Source organism: Mastigoproctus giganteus, chromosome 14 (assembly GCF_048544385.1).
Source record: "Mastigoproctus giganteus isolate SK-2022 chromosome 14, ASM4854438v1, whole genome shotgun sequence".
NCBI lineage: Eukaryota > Metazoa > Arthropoda > Arachnida > Uropygi > Thelyphonidae > Mastigoproctus > Mastigoproctus giganteus.
Genome location: NC_143588.1, coordinates 95,691,744 through 95,714,653, shown reverse-complemented (window position 1 = coordinate 95,714,653; position 22,910 = coordinate 95,691,744). Strand labels below are relative to the sequence as shown.

The 22,910-nt window shown below is 37.9% G+C and overlaps 1 protein-coding gene across 1 annotated transcript in view; it reads left to right on the top strand.

The window, feature by feature from the left end:
* LOC150075402 (seizure protein 6 homolog) overlaps positions 1-22,910 on the top strand; it is a 44,815-nt gene that overhangs the window by 20,272 nt on the left and 1,633 nt on the right. The window contains exons 2-11 of the mRNA XM_090388477.1: positions 689-868; positions 4,554-4,766; positions 6,569-6,664; positions 8,414-8,539; positions 8,991-9,278; positions 10,179-10,310; positions 15,562-15,738; positions 15,958-16,137; positions 18,205-18,384; positions 22,079-22,177. Of these exons, the coding sequence (XP_090244603.1) occupies positions 689-868; positions 4,554-4,766; positions 6,569-6,664; positions 8,414-8,539; positions 8,991-9,278; positions 10,179-10,310; positions 15,562-15,738; positions 15,958-16,137; positions 18,205-18,384; positions 22,079-22,177 (1,671 nt within the window). The remainder of the gene's footprint in view (positions 1-688; positions 869-4,553; positions 4,767-6,568; positions 6,665-8,413; positions 8,540-8,990; positions 9,279-10,178; positions 10,311-15,561; positions 15,739-15,957; positions 16,138-18,204; positions 18,385-22,078; positions 22,178-22,910) is intronic.

Below are 22,910 nucleotides of genomic sequence, written 5' to 3'. Positions count from 1 at the left end.
ATCCAGTACGTACCAACACGACATACCCAATACCATGATCCAAAATCCAGCCGCTTGAGTGGCCGACACAGTATGAGTGCAGGGCTACATGAGGTTCACGCTACATTTTCACTTTACCATTGGTGCAAAAAAGTATAAATCGAGATTGGTCAAACCACGTGATCGTGTTCCACATTCCGGTCTTGGCTTTAGCAACACCGCTCCAGTGGAATCTCCCCATTTTTTCACAGAAAGGAGTAACTTTCTGTCACTTCCACTCAATGTGTACTTTTGAGATGGCTGCTTTGGACACACCAGTGATTTCCTATGTTTTTCTCAATTGCGGTTCCTGCTAACGTGCTCCAACAATAACGCCTTTCTGAAAATCGGAAATATCACCTGTCTTTCCAATGACTGGATCGAGTAAGAGTGTCCAGTAAAGCATAGAATATTCATCTGATATCGAATAATTTCGATCATACCACGTGAGATCTGACATTTAGGTGAGTAAACTCGCATAACAGAAATCATGGATAAATAACGTCACCTTGTTGAAACTCTAATCCTGCATGTAACCACTCAGATACGGGTCCTTCGTAGTCAGCATAACCAAGAAGTGGTGATTTTCCTTCACGCAAATATTTCACGCTCCACAGATGTGCTTCGCATGATATATGCTATTGACTAACTTCCAAAATTCGTGTTTCAGCTCTCGCCTGTGGCTACCCGGGGTCTCCCGCCCATTCGACAGTCACCTTTTCTACAGAGGTCATCACCTCAGGGACGCTATCCACATACTCTTGCGAGTCTGGATTCCAGCTGCTGGGACCTGCACGACGTCTTTGTCTAGAAAATGGAACGTGGATTCCTTCAGGATCCCCCGTGTGTGGTAAGTGTCTATCTCAGAGGAGTTATTCTGTCAGATAATATTTATAAACTAAGTTTTAGAAGATCCAATTTATGTTTATCTCTTAAAGTCGAACAGAGAAAGAGAAAACCTAAAAAATAGCGCTCGCGCGTTAACCGTTAATCAGTCATTAAAATTTTGAAATAATTTCTATCTTCCTAAATGTAGTTAATCTTTTACTGCAATAGTTTTCTTACGGTTTTCTTCGAGGAAATTTGAGTGCCAGAGCCTGTCAGGTTCCCCGCCACCGCTTTTGCAACCATTTTGATTTTTCTTGAAGAAGTTGTTCAATATATAATCCGAAAGATTTACTGTGATCCAATCAACAATCCTAATTTCGTTACAAATCCTATTTGCAAAAAGCTAAAAACTTGTCTAATAACTCCGGTCTTTAAAGATGTGTCACTAAGACCAGTCTTGGCCTTTTCTGTCATTGACAAGATAATGGAAAAGTACATAACCAACGTAACCAATAAATAATTAGCCCCAATTTCACCTCTTCCCCCTAATCCAATAAGGTTTTCTTAACAGAGAAATGAAAAGTCCATTACTTGAGAAACTTCTGGGTCATATATAAGGAGCATCGGGTAAAAACAAATTTACTGTAGCCCTATTGTTTGACTTTTCATAAACATCTGAAGAGATCGATAAGAAATTCCTTTTAAATAAACTATGATCGATTTCCTTTCCTGCCAACAACAAACAAACACTTCTTGTAAGTCCTGCACTAAGCAAAAAGGATTGAAGAAGAATTATAATGATATATGATAGAAATACAGTCGTGTGCAAAAATAAAGAAGGTTACTTGTTTTCAAGAATATCTCGTCGATACTTGTATTGATTTCAATAAAACATTCATAAAACACCATCATACAAGTGGATCATAGCGTAGTCTCCATCCTTCCAACGTTTGTATAATCACCGTCCTCCCCAAACCGGGTAGAAAAGACCTCAGTTCGAATCCCATCAATGACACGACGAATTTTTATGGGCCTTTTTCACAAGGTGGGAGAGTTAGTCGGTCTCAGTCAAGGGTAGCGTGGTTTTTCTCCCGGAAACTGTTTTTCATCCAGGAAACAGCAAATTGCGAATATCCAGGAACCTGGTTTTTCATCCAGAAAACAAGACCCAACAGTAGAATTAGCACAATTTACAGACATGATATACATGTTCCTCGTGACCTTTCTTTCCTGGGCACAATTAAAATCAGTCAACCGATCAACTAGTGCCATCAGCAATTTAGAACACGATTACTCTGGACTTTCATCTACACGAAGCTGTTTGATCAATCGACTGTCTTCAGGCTTTATCCACAGTTCGTTGATCTAGTCCCGTAACTCGATTTAATTTACCCCTCGGAGAGGAGGCGGAAGTGATCTCATGCGACGCTTTTGACAGAAAGATTCGGTCAAGGTCAGGTGACAACGGCAACATAATAAAAGTCGCGTTTCTGAACGTGTTCTTCCGCTATTTCAATATCTTAAAGAGAGAGAGTCCCGTCGGCGATGCAGCTTTTGCCTTAGATAGAGCGAAGAGAATGTGATTACGGCTTCACTTCCGCCCGCAAATTATTGTTAACAAGTGCCTTTATAATTGTGCGTGTTTTGCAACACCTCCCATGGCTAAAGACATGCCGCAAAGAGTGCATTTATATACAGACACCGGACAAAGAAAATTAGTCACTTGCGTAATTTACAAATTAACTATGTGTAACCCTTCTTTAGCACTAATTATTTGGTGAGTTCTCGTTGGTATGCATTCGACTAGACCCTTAAGTTTACATCAATATTAGACGATTCTGAAAGCAACTGAGCCTGTAATCTATTCAAGTTTTGTCGATGCTCTTGGTGTGTTTTCGCTTTTCATTCGAGATAGTCCCATGTGTTCTCTATAGGATTTAAATCTTATAGAGAACTTCGCTAGCCAATATAAATACCCTGCCATTCCCTTGTGTTCCTCTTACCAGTTTAAAACCGTAGATGCCCTGTGGGCCGGAAATATGCCCTCCTGGAACACAGGAGTATCGAAATGATGAGTGCCCCACAAATGTTCATCAAAAGGCGAACCTGACTATTTGAATAGTCAACATGATTCATCCTCGTTGGTACTTCAAGTAGGGGACTCATTTCATAACAGTTAGAACATTCCCAAAGTATCATTGAGCCCTTCAGTTTGTATGACATCTTGCACACAGTTTGGATGAAATGCCTCTAAGCCTTTCCTATAAACCTGGCATCATTAAAGTACTGTACAGGCAAAGCTGGATTCGTCAGACCCCATTACAGCTTTGCCTTTTGGCCCACATCAGCTGGGATATTTTATTTTCAGCTGTTAACACTGGTCTTTTTGGCGGACATCCCCGGATATCCATGTTATGGATTCTCTTCACGGTTATCTTTCAGAAATCGGCTGATGAGGTCCTTGGTTACATGTTTTGAGAAGTTCTTTTCGTATTTAAAATTGCTTTTCCACACCATTACTGTTTCTGAAATACCAGAAAATTCAATTACTTTTTTAACAGGATGTCCTTGAAACTTTCCAAATGTTTTCACTCTTTTTTACCATTCACTAACACCTTTTACTGTGTCCCATCTTTCGTTGTGGAAACCCTTCTTCAATTCACAGTTGATGTACCTCTAGGTTAACCTTATGCTCTAATTTCATTTCTGTAAGCTTTATTCACATTTGGTGTAATTTACGAATATTTATAAAATGTTGTGGCTTGAGACAAAGATTTGCTAACACAATAATCACTGATCCTTCACACAATTATATGTGAAGGGATCATTCAGTGGTGCTTTTAAGAAAAAGCGGGTGCCTAGGCCTCAACATTTGCGCCCCCCAAAGTTTAAAAATTTTTTTCGAAATTTTATTAACACAAAGGAAAAACAAGCATAAATAAATATAATTAATATATTATTTCAAATAATATGACATCTTATAAATTATTTTATTTCTGTTTTTTTTCCCTTTGTGTTAATAAAATTTCGAAAAAAAATCATCGTCTTCTAGGGGTCAGTATTTGTTGCGACAATGTCGACTTGCATTCCGGGTGGACAATTGGGGGTTTCGGGTAATTTCGTGACCGTTTCAGCAGTCCACTTCTATTTGCAGATATAGTATTTTACAATATTCTCAAAATATAGCATTTTCATGCCTGGAATAAAAATAAAGCTTTGGTCCATAAACTACTGCAAGTATGATCTCAAAAATACTTAATTATACTCGTTTTTTCCATAACTTTATTTCACGACACGAGATGGCACCACTAGCAACCCTTGTACGTTCTCCTGATATACATTTATAAAGTTATTCGCGAAGTTAATTTGTATGGTGGATTACAAAGAGGATTCAGATTAGAGGCTTCCTTTAAAAACAATTAATTCTTCGCCTTTAATTAAACTCTGAAGTTGGAACTTTGTGGGTTGCTCAGTATTAAATTAGCAGGAACAATAAGACCTTTCCTCTTTCTTGTACACACAAGTTCTACTCAAAATTGTTCTCAATTATTTTAAGTGATTGGAACACAATTTCTCGTTCTTCTCTAAAAGAAATCTAACCTTATTTTCCACTAATAATAAAACAACGCGCAGAAGCCATAAAATAAGTGTGTGAACTATTTGGAATTTTTAATAAAATTTTAATGCGCCGGATTTGCCCATTTCAGTGCTCAATGTTGCTGTTGAAAAAGCATCCATGCAGTCTTCTATAGCTGGCAAAGGTATTCCCCAAAAGGCTGTAGACGGCAGTACCAGTCAGGTATTTAATCACGAAACATGCACTATGACAGAAGTAGAAAGAAATCCATGGTGGTATGTCAACTTGTTGGAACCATTTTTGGTGCAGTTGATACGACTTGACTTTGGAAGACCTTGCTGCGGTAGGTACAAAAATTTATTGTACTCAATTGTAAACTGGTAAATATAAAATAACTTGCCATATTTACAATGGCTTGGCTTTGCATTCCCAACACTTACCTCATGGGGGCCCCAATTTGTCCATAATACAGCTGTGCACGTCTTGGTATGGATTCCACAAGGTATTGCAGGGTGTCCTGTATTAGTGCTGTCCATTCGTTGCACAGTCTGACCAATAATACCTACAAACTGTTAGATAGATGATCGTAGCATTGAATGTCCTTTTCCATTAGGTCCCAAACATGCTCAGTTGGGTTGAAATCGGTGACGATGCGAGGACAGAGTATTCATTGTCATTTGATAAGCTGTCAACATAAAGGGGTATACTTGGTAGGTGTTCCCATTGAGCCATTGATTAATGGCGATCAGAGGACTTAGAGCATGCCACAAAACAGTCCCCAAACCGAAACACCTTCAGCCTGCTAAATACCAACAATAAGTCTAGGCGCCATGGCCTCATGTTCATTTGGAGAAAGCAACATTAGGCGCCATGGCCTCATGTTGCTTTCTCCAAATGAGGACTCGTCCATCAGCATGATAGAGTTGGAAATGCCGACCCATCCTTCCTCGCAGACAGTCAAAAATTGAACGCCACATCTTATATCAGCTGTTCCCGACTTTGAGCGTTAACCAGCGTCATAGATTAATCCGTTCCTACCCAAGGGGGAGGTGTTGCTAATGCAAAGCCAAGTCAGTATTTATTATCTCAAGGAATACAAAATATTTTAAAAGATGTTTGGAGCAAAGAACACAGCATAGATCCAAGTTTTCACTATGGCTACTTTAATTTTCGATTATTTATTGATTGAACAGATATGACCTTCTATTGGTAACCTTAACGTCCATCTCCTTTATGACTTTCCAAACCCATCCTCTGTGGAATATTCAGATTCAAGCGATATCCCTGTTGACCTATCACTTCTAGGGTGCGTCAACCACACTTTCCATCCAACTAAAATTTTCCTGAGGGCAACTGCATTAGAAAAGCATAGACTAGATCTCATCTATATCTTTTTTTTTTCTCTCTATATTAGTCCTTAAAGACATTTCAGGGCCAAAAAAACATTTTCTAATAAAAATGATAACACGTTCTTCAATGGTTAAAGTATGTGCTAACAAGGGCTTAAATATTTTGAACTACACTTCAGATATTAATGTCTTGTCAGTCAATTGAGTATAAGCCAAGACAGTCTGTCTATCTATATCTTGAAAACCTACAAACTGGCTTCCTAATATCAAAATATTCTGTTATATTCAATAAAAGAAGACAGAAGTTTCCTACAGGATGTTTTGTGTGTCTAATAAGCCCTCATGGGCAATGTCAACAACAACTCTTCTGTATCTTAACGCCTTGAATTAACTCGTCTTGACAGCAGAATCAAAGGTCTACCTTTCATGGTCTACCTCAATTTGGGAGTTGCAAAACAACGTAGTTGTTTTGCAACTCCCAAATTGAGGTAGACTCCCAAATTGCAACTACGTTGTTTTGCAACTCCCAAATTGAGGTAGACCATGAAACATAACCAACCAACCAACTCTAACGAAAGCTCATCAAAATAAATCGCCATAATAAGGGAGATCCAATGATGTATCATCCTGTGGCCCATCTGGACCAAGGCCCCGGTTACACGAGGGGAGAATTTTCAAGGTTTGAAAGTACTTGATGCAATTTTTGTTATCTAAATAATAAAGTTGTCCTTTTAGAATATTTATACGCTCCCTTATTTAAAATCTACGCTTATTTATTTATTGTTAATTTCTATAGACCAGTCCAGGGACGTTGCTGTGGTAGTCCGAGTAGGAAACAATAGACCAGATGTAGCCATGAATGCCATCTGTAGCCGATATACTGGCAGGATAGGTGAGTTGGAGATGTTTTTGGTTTGTATATTTAAACATGATCAATTGTATTTTGTTTAATTATTTCTGTACTCTGAGGCCTCTGTTGACCTTAGAAATAACCTCGTAGGGAGATGCAAACGACCCCAATTCGAATCCCGAGTAATTTTAATGAGCTTCTTTCACAACGTGGCTGAGTTAGTCAGTCTCGGGCAGGGTCCCATGCTTTTTTTTTGCCAGATCAAGTTTTTTCCCACCAAAAAAGCAAACCGACCGAAGAACACACACACACACAAACACAATATATTGACGCTTCATAACCTTAGATGCTCTGGAGCTCAACCTTAGGAACGAAAAAGAAAAAAAAATGCATTCAAAGTTGAAATCTATACATCAAAACGCAGAAGAGGCGTACAGATAAAAAAAAGTTCCAAAACTCGCCAGCAGATGGCACATAATTGCTAACTGATTATATCCTCCATATTGGAAATGCAATACAAACCTGTGAATTAGCACATATTCGGAACCAAACGCACTAAAAAAAAAAAAAAAACTGATAAAATGTTCAATAAACACCGGAAGTACTACCTCATTTGAAATTACTCGTTAGACGGCGCCACGAGTCACACTGTAAGTTAAATCCGATAGCGTTAACAATGAATCTTTTTCACTTCATAAATATTCTCTCACATATTCCAAGGCGTGGTCCAAATATGTTAGCATCCAGCCATGATGTAGCGTACAATTACCTTTATTCACCTGCCTGCCCTTTTGTGTGGTAAATAGTAAAGAATTCAGGGGTCTATTGTAATAGCCGCACGCTTTCAAGCTAGTTCACCGGTGAACAGCGCTAATGACCCTCATCAAGCGTTCACAGGCAGTTACTTTCACCCTCCCGTAATTCCCCGGAGTCATCTGAGCTCATAAATCCTCTTGGAGACTTAGAGCTCCCAGTCAAAGCTCGTGCTTTGCCTTTAAGTATGAGTTTCTCTATTTTCACGCGTCTTGCTGGCATACGAGGCACCACCATCGTCAAGAAGTGCAGTTTATAGTCCTTTCTACAGTAGAATGGCGGTTCTACGACCTGGTCCCTACCCCCTACCCTCCCCTACCTCTTCGCTCCATCCGGCTGACTTCTCCTCACTCTTCAGCACACACTACACGCAAATTTCTCCCCGGTGTAGCCTAATACCCCTATAACGCGAAGGGGGAAAAAAGTGGGATGGAGTTCTATTTCCATGCTTATCGTAACTACAATTCTGATTAAGTATTTCAGATATTTAGTCCAACTCTTCTCCAAAGTCATTTATTATGTAAATCGCACTATTTAAGTGCCTATCTAATATAAGAGAAAAATACATTAAGCCATGGTTTCTTGAACACACACGCCAAAGAAGACAAACGATTTATCAAAGGTTTTAATGGGTGTTCTTAAATAAATGCTTTTATTTCTCCACCATGAATATTTCTTATCACGGTTGAGGAATAAAAGCATCTCTCTCTCTCTCTCTCTCTTGAAAGTTTTCACTTAATTAAACTTTATCTGTCTTTTTCCACAGGCTGGAATCCAAAATTTTAATTCCTGTTTCGCTCTATAAAACCTCATCAGAGTGCTATGTAATACTTTTAATATAAATGCTTACATTGTCCATAAAACTCTTATTCCTTCTAATAAGAGTATATCAGAAATCATAAAGATGCATTCATGTTTTTTTCTTTTTTAATATTTTGCGTGTAAATTAAAATAATTTTAACTGATTTTTCATTTCAGAAGAAGGACGCCCTCTTTATTTGCCATGTACTTCCCCAATTTTGGGTGTATTTGTCAGTATACATCTAGAAAGTTCCCACACCACAGCTTTATCTATCTGCGAAGCCTTTGTGTATACCGAACAAGGTACTGGACAACTCTATCAAACATCGAATTTAATAAAAAAAAATAAGATTTAATTATTTAGATTTTAACTGATATATATAATCTATCAGTTAAAACTGTAATTATAATTTTAGGTCATTTTTAGAAATTATAAAATTTCAGCCACAGAAATCACCATTTTTAGTTTAGTACTGAATACTGTCACTGGGGGCAGCACTGTAGTCACCAGTTTAAGCCTAGTACTGCATACTGTCACTGGGGACAGCACTGTAGGTTCTTCTCCTAGTGGCAATATACAGAATTAAGTGCATAATCCCATTAGTATCCGTAGAGAATTGACTGATTTAATAAAATTAATATTCTTATAAGATAAGAAAATTTAAATTTTGAATATGAATTAAATAAACTTTAATTTAAGCATCAAGAAATAGAATATTAAACATTAAATATATTTTTTTATCCGCTATTCTAGCTCTTCCTGTTCATCAATGTCCATTGTTCAATGATCAACCGCAACGTAGCAGCGCCACCTACAATGGTCGGTGCTATTCGTTTTACAATAATAATGCCCGGACCTTTGACAGTGCCAAACGATTTTGTGAACTGCGAGGAGGGAGTTTGATAGACGACAGTAATCCGGCATTACAGGGATTTCTCAGTTGGGAATTATATCGACGTCATCGTAAAGATCAAGATGGGGATTATTGGTTAGGTGCTATAAGGGATCCTGTCAACCGGAGGAACTGGAAATGGATTAATGGTAAGAAATGTAAAAAAATATATATATTTATAATGAAATACATTGTAGTGTTTCTAAATACCCCCGATAGATGGCAGCACTAGACACCATTAGTACCGGAAATGGATTAATAGTAAGAAATATACTGTAAATATTTATAATGAAATACTCATCGTGTTTATAAATATCCCCGATAGATGGCAGCACTAGTAACCTTTAGAACTATCTTTAATTTTTAGATTTTTATGTATAAAAATAATCTTTAATTATCAGATTTTTATATATAAAAAAATAAAATAGAAATTACAAATTCAAAATTACCATCTTATTGGAAAAGATGAGGGTTAATTACTGGATATTGAAAACAGTGCAGAAATATATTTTTCAGAAGTGCTGTGGATATTTGAATCCGCACTACAACTCCCATCACTATAATATGTATTCTTCATTTCCCAATAGAGATAGGGAAGCTGTAACCTTTAGAAACTCTAACACACGCATCAGCATGTGAGCTTTAAAACAAGCCATAGGATAAAATAAGGGAATAATCCCTCGGGACTAAGCATGGCAAAAACGAAAAGTAGAGATGTGTCAGCTTCTGAAATTTTTTGCACTTCACCTTTTCATGTTTCTGCAATAGTCAAAATTGAAAACTGGTGTTGCATGTTTTTCCTTTGCATTAGTCATAAAAAATAAATAAATTTCTATTTTTCTGCTGTAATACATTAAAGAGATTGTGCTCGAAGATGAAATTTGTCTCTAGAGATGTACGGAAAGATGGGATACATTAAAAATATTGGTAAGGGCTTTGGAGAGGATAGCTGGATATCTAAAGACAGTACTTTAGTAATTTGTCAAGAGATGTTTATGACGCAGGTGCGTTTTAAGGATAGAATCTTCTAATGACTTTTCCTTCTACAGGTCAAGAGGTTGGCGTGTCCTTTTGGAACGTTCCGCCTGCTAAGGGGAACTGTTCTCGATTTGACAAGTCCAAGGGATGGCTCTGGTCGGATGTTGACTGTGAGAGCAAACTGAACTTCGTTTGTCGCCATAGTAAGTAATTTTTTATCCGTTTATTTTTCGGTTTTTCATTTGAAGAATTTTCACAACTCACACAGGTGATAGAGATGGGCAATGATTGTCCATTTCTGTCACGGACAATCATTTGAATTAGCTGATTGCTACAGTTTGTTTAAAAATTCCTGTCATTTCGAAATTTTCATTACATTACTACACTGGTGTGCAAAACTTAAGGACCAATCAGGTTTTCATCTGTAGCTTCTCATAGGAGTGGCCTAGATATGAGAAAAGCATACCAAAGGAATCTTGTGAGGTACAGAAATGATGAAGGAGACAACACCGACACAACAATAGAAACATAACAGTACAGAGGGATTTTATTCAAAAATGGCGACATAGCACTGGCTGCCATGATACAGATGCATCACTGCCAAAGATGGAACAAAGGGAAGAGGTGGTCCTCGGTATGAAATATGGCCATCCCTAATGTCGATGCAGGCTTTGCATTGCTTGTCCATACTTAGAACAATGTTGTTAAGTTCTTGCGGTAACATCGTCAAAATCCTCTGTCAGCGCCATCTTCAGCTGGTGAACATATTCTGGTGGATGTGGACGTGCCGCTAGGCGTCTCACCAGAGCGTCCCATATGTGTTCGATGGGATTTAGATCGGTGGAACGGACAGGCCAATCCATACGAACAATGCCCTCACTTTCCAAAAGCATATCAACAGCTGTAGTGTGATGGGATGTGGCATTATCATCCATAAATACGAACTCGCGGCCAATGGCACCTCGGAACAGACGCACATGAGGAAGGATTACCTCAGTGCAGTACCGCCTTCCAGTATCTGGAGTTGTGTACGTACATCGAAGATAACTTCTCCCCAGACGAGAACACTTCGACCTCCATATCGATCCCTTTCAGCGATGTTTGAGGAGTGATACCGTGTGCCAGATTAGCTGACGTCCAGAATCGCTGCCGAGACTGAATCTACTCTCATCAGTAAACAGTACCTTATCCCATTGCGCTGCTGTCCAGTCCTTGTGTTCGATGCACAACTGTAAACGGTGTCGCCAATGGGCAGGTGTTAAAGAGACGCAGCGTACTGGCCGTCGGGCAAACAGTCCACCTTTGTGGAGTCGCCTGGCCACAGTAAACCGCGATATCCTGCTTCCTGTGCAGCTGATTTGCAATGGATCCGGCTGTCTGGTGTCGGTCTCTCTTGGCCTGTAGGAGTGTATAGCAGTCATCATTGGGCGTTGTTTTTCGTGGACGACCACCACTGGTCCTTCGAACAGCTGTACCTGTCGTTCTGAAGGCCGACCACGCACGTGAGACGATGCTATGGGCGATATCGAATTCTGTAGCCACACTCCTCGCACTTCGACTTTCCTCGAGCTTCCCAATTATTCGACCCCGGGTAAAGTCATCCAGACGTTGTCTACTGGCCATTTTGTTGTCTGTAGCACTGTATGAAACCAATGGAACGTCTGTAACAATCGTGCTCACCATTCGGTAATTTGCACATAACTGCTGAACTGCTGCTTTTATCTGTTTATGTGAGTCCTCTCATCACGATTCAAATTTTTGCGTGTGCACCAGCTTTCTACTGAACGGCCACAGTTATGCAAATCGCCACAGGATGTTTCGTTTTGATTTTGTCGTTGTAACCGTTAGAAATAGTGTTGGTTCTTAAGTTTTGCACACCAGTGTACGTATAGACTTAGCAATAGTATAAAGTGTCGCATGTACATACGATCGAATCCACGTGACATCAAAGAACAGGGTGGACTGACGGACTTTTATGTGACCGTATTTTGCAAATTCCTCTGACCTTTTATGGCTATCCTAGAATATAACCAGCAAATTTATTATTATAATTTCTTTCTCGCCGAGAGGGTGTTTCATTCTTTCATTATTTTGCATAGATTCTCTTGTCTGATACTCTTTGTCGTATAACCCCTCTTATCTAATGTAAGGTCTAATGGTATAGCGCTGACGTAAGTTCTAACGTTATCTTTGAAAGATAAGAAAATGTAACATTAGAATTTCAGCGTCCAGATTGTCAGCTGCTCAGACCTAAAGGGCTGCAACCAACGCTATCTGTGTTCTTTGGCTAATTGCTTTCTCTCTCTTCTCGGAGAATTCATCTTGTCTATCTTAACTATTTAAAAACACCAGTCACTACAGAAACTTTTCAAGTAATTCAATCCGAACTTATTAGTCATAGACAAGTCGAAGAACTGAAAAATGACCTTCAACCAACGCATTTATTAAGCAAATATTGAAATGATTAAAACAACTACAAAGCCTTACACAGACGTGGCATTCTGGCGAGTAAATTTAAAATAGTGTCTTGACTAAGATTATTCCAAGTGATCTGCAAGGTTGCCATAAATTTTGTGAAGATGGGCAAGGCTTTATAGACGGTCTAGATGATCCCATGACAGCTATATCGGGTTTAAGTCAGGCGACTGGGGTGGCCACACCATAATTTGCAATATCCCCCACCTGTTGTTTAGTTGCTAAAAAGTCCCTGCACAGCTTATATCTCTAAGTCCAGATTCCTTCAATTCTCACGATATCACCCACTCCATAAAACAGAAGCAACCCCAGATCATGATGGAACCACCACCATGCTGAACTCTAAGCACTAAACAATGTGGCACCATTTTTAATTCAATTGATCGTTTCACATAAACTCTACGCTTTGATCCAAAAATTGCAAATTTGGATTCATCCGTCCACAGTACGTTTTTCCACTCTTCAGTTGTCCAAAATTTCAGGTTTTAATAAGGGTGTTCGGTTATACGAAAACCCGTATAAAAATCAGAGTCCTGCTTGTTTAAGACGACGTTTTTACCGTGGATGTAGATCGGGAGTTCCTCTGTCCCCATTGAACTCAGCTCAGAATTCAGGTGCAGTAAGTTTTCGATTGTATTAAAAATCAGTGCTATGGTCTTATCTTGTGCTTTCGTTGTTACGCACGGTTGTCCTGGTCGTTTTTTTTTCTCCTTTGAACTGTTAGTCTCCTTGAATTGTCGAATGGTAGTTTGTACTCCATTAACCTAGATTTTTCCAGTACTTCTCATGGAATAACTTTCTTTACGCAGTGAAATAAGAGCAATTCTTTTTTTTTTTTTTTTTTTTTCAACACTCATTCCTGATTTATTTGCTACGTTTATCACGAAACACACAGAACTTACACCAAACACTCTTTCTGAATGAAGGGTTTCGATTTTATGAGTTACGGCCCTTACTCCTCAATTTATATTATTGCAAAACACTGTACAATCATCTAAAATCTTCCGTAATATTGAACTAATACTCCCACTTTCTAGAATCATCTGCAACGTTCAGGGATCTTCTACAAATGTTCTACCACATTCAGGAGTCTTCTACACCACTCTGAAATATTCTTGAATATTCTAGAAATTACAAACTGGACATACAAACAACTTCAAAAGATCTAAGAGTAACCTTTTCCCATCATTGTTCTTTTCTGCCACATAAATAATATTATTCTACAAGCGTTCAGAAAATTAGGCTTTTTCCCGGTTTGAAATATATAATATACCTATTTAAAAGAAACAATTAAGTACAAACGAGATTAATCCACCCCCCCCTACACGCAACCCCTTTTTTCCTGATTTCGTACTGAATTCTATTTTTCAGCCCTTGAAGAAAGGGGGGTCACTAACTCCGTAGAAGGCTCCAGTAGGACATTGTAAACCATCTCATATAATGGCAATGGAAGCAGAAACATTGAAATGGATGATGCAATACATCACTGAAATTTCATAATCCTTTCGATGGAATTAGCTCCAAGAATGGTACAAATACGAATTAAGGTTCGATCAAATGTTTTTTTTTCTTTACTACAGTAATTAAACTATTCTATGTCCTGCACAAACGTCATAAATTTAGTAAAGTGTGCCAAACTTCTGCAAAGGTTTGCAGATGCTGCAAAATCTATACGAATTTAATTAAATCTCTTTTCTACGATCTATGAAGGTTTTCTGTTTACATCAACGCAAAACGATACTTACTAAAGTTAAATCAAATCATAAAATGACATCTATTTTTATAAGGGGGACTTTAAATTTTTGGCGAGTCAGTGTATATAGTTCTCGATAAAATATCTCATTCAGAAATCAAATACGTAACGCTGTATTTATAAATGAGCGTATTACCAGAGAGGGAAAATTAAAATTCTATTAAGATGAAAGAAACACGCTTCACTTTTAACCCCTAATCCTTGATGAAGCTAAAAATTTCTTTTTCCATGTAACTGAGCGTGAATGAAAATTCCTTTTTTTTTTTGTCACGTGAGATTACGACAACACGCTATCCTGATACTTTAATACCAGCTCGCTAGTACGTCACCTTTCCAGTTATATGTAAAGTTTAGCTAACATTACTTGTAGCCACTTCCTGTAATATTTTTTTCTCCACCGAAGTCAAGGATAAAAAGAAAAAAAGGAAAAAAAAAGCATTTTTGTGCCCAGTCTCCGTATTATGCCAGCGTGCGTGTGTATTTTTCACATTACGACCACGAGCTAGTGACAGAATTTTAATTTCACTTTATTTTTTCTCTTTTTCTGCACTTTTACATCGGCAAGTATCGCGAGAAGTGAAAACTGTATATTGATCTTTAGAGGAGAAAGTTTCCACTGTTTGAACACGAGAATGAGAAAATTAATCTAACTAGAGTTAACTTCTCAGCATCTTCCAACTGTGATCACTGTATCAGATAAAACAGCAATATCGGGAAGTTGTTAAAAAAAAAAAAAAAAAAAGCTCCAACTTTCAAATATTATTTGGTATTGGAAATTTCCTTTTTTAAATATTTTTTCCCCATTCGGAATCAATTAAGGTTATTATTATATTAAAACCACTCTTATGCCACGTTAAAATTAATAATACATATTACTATACATTAGGGTGACGTTTCGGGTATCTTACAGACCCCCAGCATCAGACCAAGCTGTTGAGGGAGCAGAAGATAGAAAGGGTTACAAATTTGAATGATTTCGAATATTACAACTACCAATAATAAAATTACTGCAATTTGGAATCGTTTGTTGATGACGTAATGTGACGTCATCAGTGCTCGAATAATAAGACATAAATGTGTACTTTATGTTTCATTCTATGAATCAAGAATGGCGCTGTTTATTTAATCAAGTAGTTCTTTTTTTTTTAAATTCATATATTGTTTTTCTTTTAGTATACTTCCTTTTTTATTTATTTAATATTTCGTGTTAATGTTTTTTTCCACAGAGCCTGTTTCTTGTGGAGTACCGGAAATGCCAGCGAATACCACAGCCTTAGCTAGAAACTTTGATGTTGATTCTGTAGTTGAATATCAATGCGCCCCGGGTCATCTTCTAGAAGGACCACGAATTCGAACATGTCAGACAAATGGATTTTTTACTAATTTTCCACCAAAGTGTACATGTAAGTACGTGAAATAAATTAATATTAATGTAGTTCACTTGTTTGTCGATAGATGGCAGCACGCTATCATTTAATTTTGTAAAATATTAATATTTTCTTCCTCTAATTTGCAGACGAAAAAGCATTAATTTTTTTTCAAAATAATTTAAATGTTTCTTTTAGTAAAGATTGAGTTTTGTATTTCTTTTAAGTACAAGATGAAATAATTATTTATTTCAGATCTCCAGTGCGGATACCCGGCTGCAATTGCCAATGGTGGTTATAATCTTTTAAATGGAACCAGACATTATCTAAGTCGGTTGGAGTACTTTTGTCAGGAAGGGTACGTGTTGGTGGGAAGGGGAACCCTGTCATGTGACGCGGATCGAAAATGGAATGGGCCACCACCAAGATGTAACCGTTAGTACCAATGTTATCAATTTGAAATAATAAAATAAGTTTCAATGTGCGAAATTATTTTATACATTAATTATAATTAATATTTAAATATATAAATTTAAAAAGATATAAAATATTAGGGTATTAAATTTTTGTTAAATTAATAAATAATTTTATTAATAATCAATAATGCAATATATAATAATATTCATATTAAACTAAAGATTATTTTTAATTTTAAATAATCTTTAGTTTGAATTTCAGTTAAAATTTAATATTGAGAAAGGAGTTCGACAAGGAGATAATATCTTCGAAGTGGTTTACTGCTGCTTCTGAAGAAGCTTTCAGAAGATTGGATTGGTCGCAGAAAGGAGTCAATGTGAATGGAGAATACCTAAACCATTTACGATTTGCAGAGGACATTGTGATCACAATCCAGGATCCAGAAGAATTGGAGGAAACCTTAATCCGTTATGCAGAGTTAGCAAGGATTTTGGACTAAAGATGAATATGGCTAAACCAAAAGTAATGATGAACAAGTATGCCACAGAAAGGGAAATAATGATTGAAGGAGCAGTAATTGAAAAGGTGGATTCATATACTTATCTTGAACAAGTCATTAGCTGTAATAATGATAAATGGCTGGAAGTCAAGAGAAGAATAAATTTTGGATGGACAGCATTCAGGAAATATAGTCACATAATGAAGAGCAATATCCCAGTTTGTCTGAAACGTTAAACAATGAACCAATGTATACTCCCCACCATGACTTATGGAAGTGAAACTTGGGCACTCACCAAAAGAATGGAAGAGAAGCTGAGAACTACACAGCGAAGAATGGAACGAACTATATTAGGAATCAGATTGTTGGATCAGAAGAGAAACACACGGATTAGGCAGCAACTCAAGTAAAGGACATTCTTATCAAAACTAAAAAACTAAAATGGTCTTGGGCAGGACACATAGCTCAAAGACATGATGACAGATGGACTAAGAAAATAACAGAGTGGTACTCAGAAGGAGCTAAAAGAAAACCTAGAAGACAACAACGGAGATGGTCAGATGAAACTCAATAGTTGGTGGATAGTAAATGGATGACCATCGCACAAAACAGAAGGAAATGGAAAGTTGCTGGAGAGGCCTTCATTCTGCAGTGGATTGAAAATGGCTGATATTGATGATGATGATGATGATTATGTTGAATAATTAACTTGATTTAATTAACTTATTTTAATTATTCCAAGGTCTAAATAAAAGAACAACAGACAGTAGATAGGTAACATGAAAATTGGTCTTAATACTAGTCATGGACAGGGCTCGACAAATCCGATCGCCTGGCTGCCACTGGCGACCAAGAAAACATACTGGAAACTACTATTTTACAAAACAATCTAGCGGCTAAACTTGTGGTTTAATTGCGAGTTCATTGTATTACGATCACTGTGGTCCATATCTTATCAAAGGTTAGCATGACTTTAGACAAAGGCACAGTAAGACGGACTCTTAGTGCAGATGATAAACTACCGACAACAATATCATTCGTATTTGATCAGAGAAAAAAATATATTCAAAGACTTCGTTCAGACGTCAGCTAGTCAGTTCATCAATGTGCTAATTTGTGAACACATTGAATTAGGATTTCTCCATCTAGCAGCTAACTTTTCGCAGGTGGATAAATACTTCTCAGTTTTAAATCTGTCGAAGCCTAGTCATGAAAAGGCATTCGCTTTCGCCCATTAGGCACTATTCACGTCAGAATGTGCTGTTAGGTCGTAATAAAAGATTTTAATGTGTTATAGCAGAGAAAAATAACAGGCGGTTCAAGGTAGCTCGATTATCCTCGACTCCACACTAACGCTGAAGATGAAAAGGTCTAGCGAGTGACCTTGAGCCGCTACTACTTTTCTCTCTTCTATAGTAGAGATTTATTCATAACCTTTTCAAAGAAATTTGACTTTTATCATACTAACCAAGCAATAAAAAAACCTAAAAATATTAAATTAAGAACTAATAGACGGAATTATGTCTGAAAATAACTAGTAAAAGCTATTAAAGGAATCATGGAGATTTTTCTATACTCTTTTACAGCTCTGTTATGCCATACTCCACCTTTGATTTCCAATGGGAATGTGACACTCGTCGTCAACACATCTGCACCAGAAACAATAGCAGAGTACGCTTGCGAACCAGGCTATCAACTTTCTGGTAACGTTCGTATCATGTGTGGGGCGAATGGATTTTGGGACACAGAGCCACCCTTGTGTGAAGGTAAGGTTAAATCCAGCGATAATCTCTTTTATTTATATCATTATAGCTGTTTATATGATGTGGTAAGATGGAATAATTTCCTTTTGGTCTTTCCAATCCATTGGCAGTGGCTTCAATCGGTGATCAAAGGGTTAATCTTTTGGTGCTAATTAGTACACAAAAGAGTTTCCCTTAATGAACAGACCGCACGATGTTTGAATCTTTTTTTATTCTTATCAAAGAGACTGATTGTGGAACAGTGATTAGGGGCCGGCTACCGTGCTTACAGTCAAGTGTGCGTAGATTGAGACTGATGAGAGGTTGTGTATTACTTCGGAGGTGTCAGCCGAGAAGTGTGACCTGCATTCACCGTTACGCTACCACCATTCGTTAGTCGAAAACCCTACCGTAACATATCACCACCATCAGCGTTCCCTCCCAACATTAAAGTGACGACTGTACCGTTCAGTTTCTAGGCAACGGAGCAAATAACGACACTTTTATACCGGCACTACTTAACTTGACCGAGCAGACACGTTTCTCGACACTCGACTGCTAACAACCAACTCGTGCGACTACAAATTACTTCAGCAGTAAGTTTTTCAGGAGAGGAAGATTGTCTTACGGCCAACCATGAATCTCTACCGGAAATAGGATGACCAAAGCATTCTTCGTAATGGCATACGAAGTCGAAAGAATTTCAGAGGAATAGATGGAAAGCGTGGATAAATTACAGTGGCGTATAAATGATCTGACTGGATGGCCAACCTAAACTTTTCTATTTATACAACATAAAAAACAAAAAATCAACCATTCTTATTTTCACCTTTTGGGGAAAATAAGAAAACATTATATAAAAGTAGTTTCTTTTCACGTACATCAAGTATATTGTAATGGTATGCAATGTAAATTGTCTTATGTATTATAATCATAAATTTCTTGATATCAGATGAATATTGTATTCTTTCCTGGATCTGCGTGGTAGCACAGTGATTATAATCATTGTCCTTCTCACACCGGGTGTAAAAGGCTCGGGTTAGAATCCTGTAAATGATGAGAGCAGCTTTTATGGGCTTTTTCACTCGTGGCTGAGTTAATCGGTGTCTCAGCCGTAAATAACAATGTTTTTTCTGCCTGAAACTTTCGTCCAGCAAAACAGGCAAACCGACCAAAAATTCAAATTATTATATTAAGGTTACCCGTAATTTCTTACATAAACCTGTATTTTGTGTCTGTAAATTGCGTGTATTCTCTGATCGATTTGCCTGTTTTGCTGGACGAAAAAACCCTCAGTTTCTGGGGAAAGAAACCTTGCTATCTACGCCTGAGCCTGACTAACTCAGCCACGGAGTTAGTGAAAAAAGACCATTTAAGTTCCTCGCGTCATCGACGGGATTCGAACCGGGGCCTTTTATACCACTGTGCTACACGCACAGACAGGCAAACCGCCCAGAAAACACCCTCAATTTTGGACATGTTACAAATGGGCAGATGGATTGGTTCTTAGGTGGTCCTAATATGACAGTATTTTTGTACGCTTTACTAGGGCTTCTTAGTATGAGGCTGTAGTTGAAGAATATGGGATTTGGTAGCCGTGTGCCTATATGAGAGCCACGTCTTTCTGTAAACCATCGAAAGATTCGAGTGGAATGGTATTGCTAACGCAAGACTGACTGTGGAAATGGGAAAAGATCACGTGGCTTGACCAGTCCCAATTTATAATTTTTTCCCCAATGGCAGGATGAAAGTGTGGCTTAAACCTCACGAAGCGACACATTCAGATTGTCCCGTGTCCACTGCTCAAGCGTCAGAAGGTGGCATAAAGGTTACATCTGCTAGTACGGATTGAATCCACCCATTAACTCCAATAAAAATCTTACATCGGGCCAACTAGGCAGCCGTAACCAAGTGGTTGTGTGCATAAGTACACGTGCTTTGAGTGCCCGGGGTTCAAACCCATGACTGCTAAATACGGTGCTGTTTCGTATATTTTCTCTGTCTTGTGAACTCTTCTGACTGTGTGGTCGTCCCGGAGTATAAACAGAAAATTTATTTATTTCCACTCTGCAATGTTACATTTTTATCCGAACTGCGATAAATTTTGTCAAGACAACAACACAACTATCAACGGTACAAAAATTGTATATGAATGGGTCGAGGAACATTCCAAAGATTTCCAACGTCTACCTTGGACGACTAATTCTTCAGATCTGAATCCAATTGAGAATGCCTAGGATACGTTGGAAAGGGTAGTCAGCTTCGTAGTCCTCTGACCTATCCTGATGGAAGACTGGTCAAATCTGGCGCTGAACTTCCTCACACACCTAATGGAATCCATGCCACTATATGTTTACGGGCTGTAATTCGCGAAAAATGTGGCCCTACTAGATATTTAATAAATGTTTTTAGCCCAGCGAGTGTATGTCCCAGTGATGATGGCGGCGTTTCGAAGATGATCGTTGAGATCACACCACATTGGTCTCATTAAACCAACAGCATAAACTTTCCACTAGATGCCTGTATCTTGTCTGGAAGCATTTCTTGAGTGCAGAATCAAAATGGCGAATTCAGATCCCATTAACAGTCGTCAGAATGAGTCATTTTGGTTGAATGGTGCCCAAATTAAAAATTATCTACTAACCTGAAAGAAAACACGAGTAAATCAAACTGTTTCCTATTCAGAGTAAACATTTTAAAACAAAAAAACAATCGCTTTAACAAATAGACCCTGCAACACCAGTTGTATAAAACTAAGGATAATCAATTCTTCATACTCCATCTAAGTTGATGGAAGTCCCAAATCACTAAACAAGTACATAAAGTTCCAAAACTAGGGTATCTCCTTAAACTCGTGACCAAGTCGTATAAATATTCGCAGTCTAATCAACACCGAGACAGATTTAATGGTTGCACTAATATTCGTGTGCAGATCCAACAGGAAATCAAAGGAGAATGTCTTTGCCCGGCTTCCTACACTCAGCAATAAAACCTAGGGAATAAAACTTAACGATACAACGGTCCCCTAAGTTACAAAAGTAAAATTTAAGCATTCCTCTTTCGGCATCAACAAAGAGAATTATACGCACGTGACAGGGATATTTCAGAGCAATGCAGAAATCTCTGAAAATGCATCGGGGGAAGTATTAACGCCGGATGAAAGGCAGTCATCTTTGGAGGCAAGTTCTTGTGCCGAGGAACAATCCTAGGGCGTCATAAATCGAAATAAGTACCTTTTGCGAAAGTCTCCTTCTTGTGGAACTAAAAGAAAATCTCGCGAAATGACACATCTAAGATTCCCGGCATATTTCTTATAGGTTTTGCAGGCAAGTTAGGTATCGAGAGATGACAAACTGGAGATTTCCTTCATATTTCTTGTAGATCTCAAACAGTGTCAGATGAAATGTGATATCTGAGAGCTCACTGGTAACCATAGTGACGAGGTGAACATTAAAGTTCCACAGAATTCTGGAAAAGTAGGTGAGGCACTGACTAACAATGTTCCCCCCACATGTCGCCGGTAATATGGCGAATGCGTTTTCCCAAAATATAAAATAAAACACGAATAAAAAAGTATGTCATTCAGTTTGATGGTCGAAAGAGTATTAAAGAATTGTAAGCGTGCTCCATTATCGAAAGAAAATGGAGAACTGCGTTAGCATTTGAGAAATTTGCAGGTGGGCGTAATAACCAATCGTAATGTTTTTCTTTTCAACAGATGAAAGCTACTTAGCCAACTCTGGCAGCAGTGGCAGACCTGATGGAGGAAGGGTTTCGAAACGGAATCGAAGTCTTTTTAGCGCTCGGCTGAATATGGGTGAGTCGCAAAAATGGTTTTGAAAGCATTACTGCATTTTTTGGAATACTTTTTTCAAGAACATAAATACCAATTATGCACTGATTACCAACTAATCTTATTATTGCATGTTTTTATAAGCATTTTTGGTTTATTTTGCGATATAAATTTGGAAATATTGACTGCTGGCCAAATGGCCAGCCCTTTTAGATTTCATAAAATGTTCTTTAGGGCCGATCATTTGATTTTTAGTGTCTGAAGAGGTTAACGAATTAAATTTACCATATAAGGCGTGCGCAGTAGTAGTACTTTATAATTGAAAAATATGTCCAAGATGTTGAAAAATGGTTGGTCAAATGGAGGGGATGAATCTGGCTTGGCCATTAGATTTCATTATTGTTGTATAGGCGCCGATAATTTGATTTTTAGTGTCTGAAGAGGTTAACGAATTAAATTTACCATAGAAGGTGTGCACAGTAATAGTTCTTTATAATTGAAAAATATGTCCAAGATGTTCAAAAATGGTTGGTCAAATGAAGGGGATGAATCTGGCTTGGCCATTAGATTTCATTATTGTTGTATAGGCGCCGATAATTTGATTTTTAGTGTCTGAAGAGGTTAACGAATTAAATTTACCATAGAAGGCGTGCGCAGTAATAGTGCTTTATAATTGAAAAATATGTCTAAGATGTTGAAAAATGGTTGGTCAAAGGAAGGGGATGAATCTGGCTTGGCCATTAGATTTCATTATTGT